Source organism: Dendropsophus ebraccatus, chromosome 5 (genome assembly GCF_027789765.1).
Source record: "Dendropsophus ebraccatus isolate aDenEbr1 chromosome 5, aDenEbr1.pat, whole genome shotgun sequence".
Taxonomy (NCBI): Eukaryota; Metazoa; Chordata; class Amphibia; order Anura; family Hylidae; genus Dendropsophus; species Dendropsophus ebraccatus.
In genome coordinates, this window is record NC_091458.1 from 51923028 (window position 1) to 51932634 (window position 9607).

A 9607-nucleotide genomic window follows, 5' to 3' on the forward strand; every position below is an offset into this window, starting at 1 on the left:
TTCTGGAAGAGAGCGGCCATGTTTTTCTAAACCTGCATAACCCCTTTAGCATGTTACACCATAAAAATTCAGGCACATCATAAAAATGCAGGTTTTTGTCATGACTTTGTTTTTGGGGTCACAAAAGTTGTAGAAAATATTTCTGCAGCAGCCCCAGTCTATCCTATTAGGCACAATAGCTCTGCAGAAAGAATGATGGTGAAACCTACAACTGGTCTGCTTTGGTATTCTACTTCAGGCAAAATACTCTGAAGTCAAAAAAGGAATTCTAATAAACCCACTTCTCCACCCTCTACTCACACGCCCAAAACATTCTATGCCTTAAAACCAAACAGGACTCGCAACCAAAGATAAGATGTTGCTCAGCAAGGGACAGCAAAGCCTGAATGGCTGGATGCCATTGAATTCCACCAGTAATTATTGAATCACTCTTGTAGATCTTAAGATTGACACTAAACGTGGTTCCCACTGCTTGTTTCAAAGCATTATTACATAAAGTATAATACGGCTTTGATTCCCTACAATCAATAAGTCACATACCTACTTGAGTAAATTACAGAGAGTTAGGTAAGATATATCAGTGAAAGTGAAGGAATAGGTAAGAGAAGATAAAGGAAGTACCAAGTTGAGTGGTGGCTTACTATAATGGGGGATTATTTGCTCACAGATTTCACTGACTTTATTAGAGATAAAAAACAGCCTTTCTAGTAGTGCTATTCTGTTGAGTTCTTTCTAAAAAATGTTCTTTAAAGGGCTATTCCACAGAAAATGAACTTGTCCCCTATCCACATGAAGAGATCAAGGGGGGGTGTCTGACCTCTGAACCCTCTGGTGATCTCAGTATGGGCCCCTGGCTTCTGTGTTATGAATAGAGTCGCAGGTATGGCAGGTAAGGCGGAACAGTTCTTACTTGGCTCCTTCCAGCACCTCCATAGGAATGAATAGAGCCATGGGTCACATGCCGTACTTGCCACCCTATTCATAGCTAGAGATGAGCGAACCTTTCGGACTTTTGGTCCGAAAGCAGTTTGCTCGATTGTGATGCCTGTGATCCCGGGTGCATAGTTGCGATCCTAGGAATATGCGGCCAGGATATTCCAGGGAATCGATCTGGAATTCCCTGGAATATCCTGGACGCATATTCCCGGGATAGCAACTATGCACCTGGGATTACAGGCATCACGATCGAGCGCAGATGCCGTCGGACCAAAAGTCCGACGGTCCACACATCTCTATTCATAACACAGAAGCTGGGGACCGATATGGACATCTCTGGGGCATTCGGAGGTCGGACTCCCCTTAGTCTCTTACTTGTCCCTTATCTTGTTGATGGGGAAAAGGCAATTTTTCTTTGAAAACCCCTTTAATTTATTTAACCACAAATGAAGCAAATATCCATTGCATAATGAGAACCTGTAAACACAGCTCTGTGTGCTTGTCTAAAGATCCACCCTGTGTGCTCTGTGTAGATAAAATGCAATGGACTATCCACCGCCATGTTCTGCCTCAGAGCCTATTTTATAAAACCACCATGTGCACATACCCTAAATGGGCAATCCTGAATGTCCCATACTGTATGTTTGGCAAGGACCCACTGAAACATTATGATGATTATTTTTCCAGACCTAAAAAAATCCAAAGATCGGAGATAATTACAGGGTATATGGCGTGATTTTTTTCATCCAATCATTCTTCTGCGACAAAAATGTCCATTTGTCAACTCTGTCAGTCACCAAAATTTATACTGACAGGAAGACTTGCCGACTTTCAAGTAGGCTATCAATGTAAGAGATGCAACCATGTACATTTCTTTGTTAGGAAAATGTCAAGAACGTGCCACAGCAGCAAAAATATTTCTCTGAATGTTTTCTCATGACTTTACTGACAAGATGTCCCTCGGTATCCCTACTTATTTCTGAAGACCTTTACACGTATGCATACTGAGACCAATGTCATAGAAAGCTAATGGGCACAATAAATATCACTCAGGAACTGCATACCCAGCAATTACAGAATTCTGTCTTCTCCACTCAATCTCCACTCATTGGATTCTGGGAGCCATGGATGATTTCACAGGATTGACTATTCAGACCGATAGTTAGAGGGAGCCCACTGCTACATGGTTCAAGCACTGAAAGATTAAAATGGCTCTTGAAATGCATTTTATTAATCAAAGTCAAGTGTTTTTTGACTACAGAGGTCTTTTAAATGTCTATTAGAAAACTCAGACCCCCACTGTTCTCTAAAGTAAGCCATTATGAGTTATATCTTGCACGACATGGGATCCATTATCTTGTCTCTTGCAGTAAAATGCAAAAGGCAGCAAATCGGTGAGTGAAACACATAACCTGGCGTTTCTCTTGACTCATTTTAGAGATTGGTGGAGGTCTGAACACTCATATGCAAGCAATAAAAACCTTTGACACGTCTCCAACATATCATTTCTCCTGGAAGACACAAAATTACAGCAAAATGATATAAAAATATCATAACACACATGTGGGCAGTCAATAATGGGTTGCATAATTGTACGTACAACTGTATAATATCCAAAATGTAAGATTGCAGGATCTGCCAACAATAATCTAAGGTCTATGGGGAGCATTTTGTCTAGCTGTTGCTGACTTGCCCAGCAAGTGCTGCGAGCCATTTGGCTGCATCTGCTGGGTGCTGTAGTCAAACCCAACAGTGACAATAATAATAAACCTTCATCTTCATATAAATATTATTAACCACACATACTGCCATCAAAGCAATTGTAAATATGTAGAGATTAAAAAATTAAACAAATAAAATAAAGCAACTATTGCATTGGAAACAAATGATCCATTTCTGGAGCCTTCCAACACCAACATAGCATTCAGACCACACAATCAGGATCACCAACACACCCTGGTCAGCGACTTATGACTTTCTGCATTCTAACATGACACACCAAAATCTGCATCACAGATTGAAATACATTACATTAATAGGGCTTGATATACAGTACTCTGCACAATAGTTCCTTTTTATATTGCATGGCTGCAGTGTCACATTGCATAAGAATATATGTGCAACTTAATCTTAAAGTTTCCTAGGCTGAACATAGTCTCCTGCAGCTATAGGAGTTACAATGATCTGCCGCCTCCATGTCTTTAAACTGAAACCTCAATGAACTTTGAGTTGGAAATAAAAAGCATTAGATTTTTTTCTTTAGTTGTAAATTCTTCATCCTTATCTAAATATGAGTCATAGTGTGAATAAGTGCTGGTCTGTGCAAATCTCATTTAACCCCCTGGTTGCTAAATGCAAAACTTGCACCACATGTAGACAGTGCAGGTGCCTTTAAACAGAGTGAATATAACTGTGCTCTGATATAATGCACTAGACTTCTTTATCAGTTACTAGTACAGAGTGAATGGCTAAACGTGTCCGTCCAGACTGGAGTGGTCAATGGGAGTGAACAAGAGGGAGGTGGGGACATAGCTGCAGGTAACAGAAGATGGATGGCAGCCAGCCACACCTAGCTGTGACATACAGTAAGCTGATCCCTCTGCCCCTACCCCCTTCCTACAAACCAGGATAAAAAGGGGAAGCTGCAGCCTGACAGACACTGGATCCCTCTAGCAGACCAGCAGCACCAGCTTCTCCTCTCTTATCATCTACACTTGGCACAATGTCTTTCCAAAGAAGCAGCTTCAGCGCTCGCTCAGCTGTCCCCCAGGGAGGCTACAGCTCAGTTAGAGTCAGCCAGACCCGTTCATCCAGTGGAGGAGCTGGTGCAGGATTTGGAAGGGCAGGAGGCTTCAGCAGCTCAAGCCTGTCCAACCTGGGCTCAGTGAAGAGAAGCGTCTCCTACGGTGTTTCCAGTGGCAGATCTGGTGCTGGCATTGGTGGTGGCTCACTCTATGGCCTTGGAGGTGGAGCTGGAGCTGGAGCTGGGTTCGGTGGTGGCTTTGGCAGTGGCTTTGGTGGTGGATTCGGAGCCGGAGCTGGAGCTGGAGCTTTAGCTGGACCTGGAATCCAAGAAGTCACCATCAACCAAAGCCTGCTGGCACCCCTTAATCTGGAGATTGACCCCACAATCCAGACCGTTAGGAAGGAAGAGAAGGAACAGATCAAGACATTGAACAACAAATTTGCTTCTTTCATCGACAAGGTAAGGGATGCAATAACTGATATTTTAAGGTATAATCTATAAATTTAACCCATCATGAAATTGCTTTACTTGGATGCCTCAATTAGACAAATGAATAGTGTAAACATATCACAACGCTACGCCTAATGCATGCAACAATGGTGCACGCCTATATACTGTTTTATAGTCCAGTTTTCATTCATTTAAGAGTTGTATATTGAGCCACCTAGAAACATATTGCATGCGGAGATATTATAACAGCATTAAGCTCTGTGCAACTCCCAGGAGCACAATGCAACTGTGTAATTCAAGCACTGTCTTAATCCTTAACTGTATCAGTGCTGCAACAGGTGTTTCTTATGCTGAGTGTGCATGAATACAGGTGAACTAATAACATACTGTCTTGACTTAATATTCTATTTTGTGTATTTTTCTGCTAACAGGTAAGATTCCTGGAACAACAAAACAAAGTCTTGGAGACAAAGTGGGAACTCCTGCAGAACCAAAAGTCTTCTTCAAAGTCCAGTAACGTCGGACCCCTGTTTGAAGCTTACATTGCCAACCTCAGGAGGCAGCTAGACAGCCTGGTCAATGATAAGGGCAGACTGGATGGAGAACTCAGAAACATGCAAGACTTGGTTGAAGACTTCAAGAACAAGTAAGTTAACGTATAAAACATTAGATTTGTAAATTTAGTAACTGCATAATGTTTATATTGGAGTCTTTAAATTGTGTGTACATATTACTTAACAGTACTGAAAATGAATGCAAAGCTTTTTTGTATGGGCGAGTGCCACACCCTACTGGGACCAAAGAAAATGGAAAGTGGGCAGGGTTTGCAAAAATCCTGTGTTGGCCAAGCAGAGGCTGACAGGAACTAAAGCAAACAATGTAGATAAACCTGGGGTGTGTCTCATAGAGGAAAGTCAATAGCAGGTAATCTATATCAAGTAAAATCTGCTTGTCCAGTACAAAGGGCCCTGAAGCAATCACGATGAAGATTTCAATTTGATTTGATTTACAGTATCCAATTCTATCCTTCAATGAATACATTATTGCATACATATGCATGCATGCATAAATACATACATACATGCACTTTATAGTATAGGGGGGCAGTACACTGTACATGTCCTCTGTGCAGACTTTGAGGCTTTGCAATAGTGCCCAAAATAGTGCTTATCAGGGATTTTACATTTCTTCTAAATAAGAGCAAGTATTGCACAGTTCCACTGTAACAGATCAGCCCATTGTTAGTAACGTCAAGTACAAACACTGACTCCTGCCAAAGTTTATAATGAAGGCTCCCTTGATACACAGAGCAGCACATAACCTAACCTTTTCCTTCCCGGAGGAACTGTCTGTGTTTTGAGCTGTGTTTTGCTGTGCACAGTGTTGGCATGACATTATTCCCACTGTAGAATTAGCTTTTTATGCCCAGTTTCAAATGAAGATATCCCCTTAGATACAGTTACAAGCAAAAACTACAAGATCTAGTCGTTCTGTCTTTGTAAGAAGGGCCACGATTCTCAGGATAACCTATCACTGGAGAGGTTAGGAGCATGAAAGGAAAAACCTGGCTGCCCGGTTTCTTGAGGAGATTATATAACCATGAATAGAAAGGGAATATAATTGGTTTCTGTCTTGCATTTCAAGCCCTTCCTGCCAACTGTACTCACCCTCCGCGTCTCTTCTTTCCTCCTTGCAGGTATGAGGATGAAATCAATAAGCGTACCGCAGCTGAAAACGAATTTGTTGTTCTTAAGAAGGTAAAAAAATTATTTATAAAAGTTTGGAAAAAATCCCTTTGCTTCTAGATAAACTTCCATAATAGAGAACTTAAGGGGCTCGAAGATCCTTGTATGGCTGTAGACAATGCAGCTATGCGCTGTGGCTTAGAATAACTTGGAATTTCATGACATATTTTCTTCTCTTTACAGGATGTGGATGCTGCTTACATGAACAAAGTAGAACTGGAAGCCAAGGTTGATGCTCTGACAGATGAAATCAACTTCCTGAGAACTCTGTATGAAGCTGTAAGTAGCTTTAAATAGAATATATTGATTTTTCACCTTACATAGAGAATCCCTACCAAACCCCCAATGTTATGATGCCTCAATACTGATTCTCCTTTCTCCCCTGCAGGAGCTGCGTGAGCTGCAGGCACAGATCTCAGACACCTCAGTTGTCCTGTCCATGGACAACAACAGAGCCCTGGACCTGGACAGTATCATCGCTGAAGTTAAGGCTCAATACGAAGAGATCGCCGCCAAGAGCCGTGCCGAAGCTGAGTCTGTGTACCAGAACAAAGTAAGTTTTTAGTAAACACTATCAATGTTATGACATGCTTTATTCAATCTTCATTTAGTTTTTAAACATCTCTAAATCTGTATGAAATTTAAAGGAGAGAGCAAATTATAATGGAAAACTTGCTTCTACAGTTCCAGGAGCTCCAAGCCACAGCCGGACGCCATGGAGATGATCTACGCACCACCAAGACCGAGATCTCTGAGCTCAACCGTGCCATCCAAAGACTTCAGGCCGAGATTGAGAACGTGAAGGCCCAGGTAATTTTACTATCCTGTCCTTTTTACTCAAAGCACTTGGACCCCTATGTATTGACTAGAAATTGCTCCCCTGCCTACCATGTGCCATTGATAATACTTTGGTGGCCATCAAGGCATGGGTGTGGCTGCTACCTCTGCTCCCTCTTTAGCCTCCACTCTTTGCTAAGTGTACATTACGAATACTACTAGATGCATAGACACCATAAGGAATTAATTTTAATTGTGAGTCTTTATTAGCAATTAATGTGGTATAAGAATTAAGCGAAGCTGATTATTAGACAATGTAACATCTCGCTCAGTTATTTATAAAGCTGAGTAGCAGGTGCAATAACGGGAGATTTAATGCTGCCTGGAAGCAACAAAAAGCAAGCAGGGAGCGCACACTTGGATTAGTTACCGGTTAGATGGCTTTGTGAAAGTTTAGTCTGAGGGCAGGGCGTAGGTGTATGATTCATAGTGGGATCAGCTGCTGCTCTTAAATAATGCAGGTCACAGCACTTCTGCCTAGCTACACAATAAGCAGTCGGACTTATAATTCCACCTGCTCTCTGTATATTGCTACCATCATAGTTACAACTCACCCATAACCACACAGATATAATCTATTACTGGTAATTATGCATGTAATGATACAATAATACTTACTATTATAATTTTTCTTATGTTAGCGTGCTAAGCTGGAAGCACAGATTGCTGATGCCGAAGGGCGTGGTGAACTGGCATTGAAGGATGCCCGTGAGAAGATGGCAGACCTGGAGGCTGCTCTGCAGAAGGCCAAGCAGGACATGGCTCGCCAACTGAGAGAGTACCAGGAACTGATGAATGTCAAGCTGGCTCTGGATATTGAGATCGCCACCTACAGGAAACTGCTGGAAGGAGAAGAGAGCAGGTAAGAAAAGAGCTGTGGGTAGTTTGTTGGTAACACACACACACACACACACACACACACACACACACACACATATATATATAGTTATCTGTTCACTACATGTACCAATGATTCTGCTACAAATTCATTTCATGTGTCTTCTTTTTTTCCTTGCAGACTGTCTGGTGAAAATGTTGGCACTGTTAGCGTATGTAAGTATCATTTTTGTAATATGAGGATCACTTAAAATCAAGAATTTATGGAGGAAAAGTCTTCCGAAGCCTTATATACAACCCTAATTACTTTTTCCGTTTACAGCTGTGGTGAACTCAAGCTCAAGCTCTGGAGGTGGAAGTGGATTTGCAGGTGGAAGTGGATTTGCAGGTGGAAGTGGATTTGCAGGTGGAAGTGGATATTCAAGCTACGGCGGTTCCACCTTTTCAGCTGCACCAAGCTTTGGGGCCGGATCCGGTTTCGGCAGCTCTGTCAAGTTCGGCAGCGGTGGTGGATCATCTAGCGCCTCAAAGTCCTACTCTGTGACATCATCCAGCAGAAGCAGCCTTAGATACTAAGAGGTTGTTGTAGTTCCTGAGTATTGACATCACCAGTGCCATCCATACCTCCCAACATTAATGTGTTTTACTATACAGAGGGACCATGTTTAAGCTCTGGGTTTGCCTCTCATTATTAAACCTTATTGTTGTGCCAAGTATTTGCAACAGAACTTGCCTTGTGTCACCAACGCTGTTTGGTGGTATGGCTGGTCACTGATGTTGTTAAAAGCGAAGCCTCTCTATCTTTGCTCTCTTTTGCTCCCTCTTACTGCCCTTTAAGTCTGTGCTCTCCCAGTGCAATCCAGTGACATCAGAACTGGCTGGTGATTACACCATCTTATAGCAGCCCTGCAGGTCAATGTTTAGCATGGTGGTGATGCCCATATCCCAAATGAAAAAAAACAAACAAAAAACAGTATTTTTGGGTGGGTAAAACATTTTATACAATTTCCATTATTGTATATATCAGTAGAAATATTCGGTGCTATTATTCACCCTCAACTATGATGTCTTCTCGAAATCGCCTGTCGGGGAAGCTGGCGGATGCTGCAAATAAAAGTCACCGAGGCCTTTAACAAAAGTTTGTAGCCGCTTCTGTATAAGAAGCAGCATTGGAAAACTTTCCACTCTGTAATGTCTGGTCTGTGTTAGTTGGTGGAAGTCTTCTGACTTTGTAAGCGAGGGATTTTATGTACGGTGTGGAATTGTGAAACATCTTTAATAAAATTCCTTTCTAATTCAAATATACCGCATGTGTGTGGCCTATCTTCTTACATTGCACTTTGCACTTGTGAAGGTTGTTAACCAGTTATACAACAGGTGGGGAAGGGAGTGCACAGCATAGAACACAGTACATGTCTACTTGGAGGGGGATCATTTGAAAGGTTACTGACATGGTATAGTTGTTGTGTATATATATATATATATATATATATATATATATATATATATATATATATATATACACCATGTCAGTAACCTTTCACTGAGAATATATATATATATATATATATATATATATATATATATATATATATATATATATATACCCACAGATCCACAGAAGAACACGGAGGCCCAGTGGGGATCAGTAACAAAATATATGTACAGAATTACAGACAACCTAGGTCCACCCTATACATAAACGTTTAGGGAAATTATTCTTAGTATCTAGAATCTGCATTTGCACATTCGGCACTATTGAATTTCCCTGCCAACTTGTTTGCAAATCACCCAAAGTATACAAATAGAAGTTTAGAACTTTTCAGCATACATTTATCATAAGCAGTGTATATAAAAGCTGTGATGTACAGTGTATTACAGATGGTGATACAGCTTCATTGGAATGCTCAGGAAAAGCTAACAGGAAGGTAAGCAGGCACCATAACTTCCTGCTGGGTCTGCAGAGGAGACACGTTCATGAAGCTAATGTGACTATGCAGTACCTCATATAGCTACCAGCTAACCATAAGGAATAGTCCAATAATAGCTAGCTCTA

General features: G+C 41.4%; 1 protein-coding gene across 1 annotated transcript; it reads left to right on the plus strand.

Moving 5' to 3' along the window:
• Positions 1 to 3492: 3492 nt before the first annotated feature.
• On the plus strand, positions 3493 to 8856 carry LOC138792574 (keratin, type II cytoskeletal 7-like). Its single transcript, XM_069970169.1, has 9 exons — positions 3493 to 4141; positions 4564 to 4778; positions 5829 to 5889; positions 6061 to 6156; positions 6266 to 6430; positions 6562 to 6687; positions 7356 to 7576; positions 7733 to 7767; positions 7874 to 8856. The coding sequence occupies exons 1-9, from the start codon at positions 3659 to 3661 to the stop codon at positions 8125 to 8127; spliced, it is 1656 nt and encodes a 551-aa protein (XP_069826270.1). The 5' UTR covers positions 3493 to 3658; the 3' UTR covers positions 8128 to 8856.
• Positions 8857 to 9607: the final 751 nt, after the last annotated feature.

What these genes read in the sequence shown, in the direction of transcription:
- LOC138792574 (XM_069970169.1), top strand. Translation starts at nt 3,659, where the DNA reads ATGTCTTTCCAAAGAAGCAGCTTCAGCGCTCGCTCAGCTGTCCCCCAG. An exon ending in AATTTGTTGTTCTTAAGAAG is followed by an intron (nt 5,890 to 6,060) that starts GTAAAAAAATTA and finishes TTCTCTTTACAG; the next exon opens with GATGTGGATGCTGCTTACAT. An exon ending in TGTTGGCACTGTTAGCGTAT is followed by an intron (nt 7,768 to 7,873) that starts GTAAGTATCATT and finishes TTCCGTTTACAG; the next exon opens with CTGTGGTGAACTCAAGCTCA.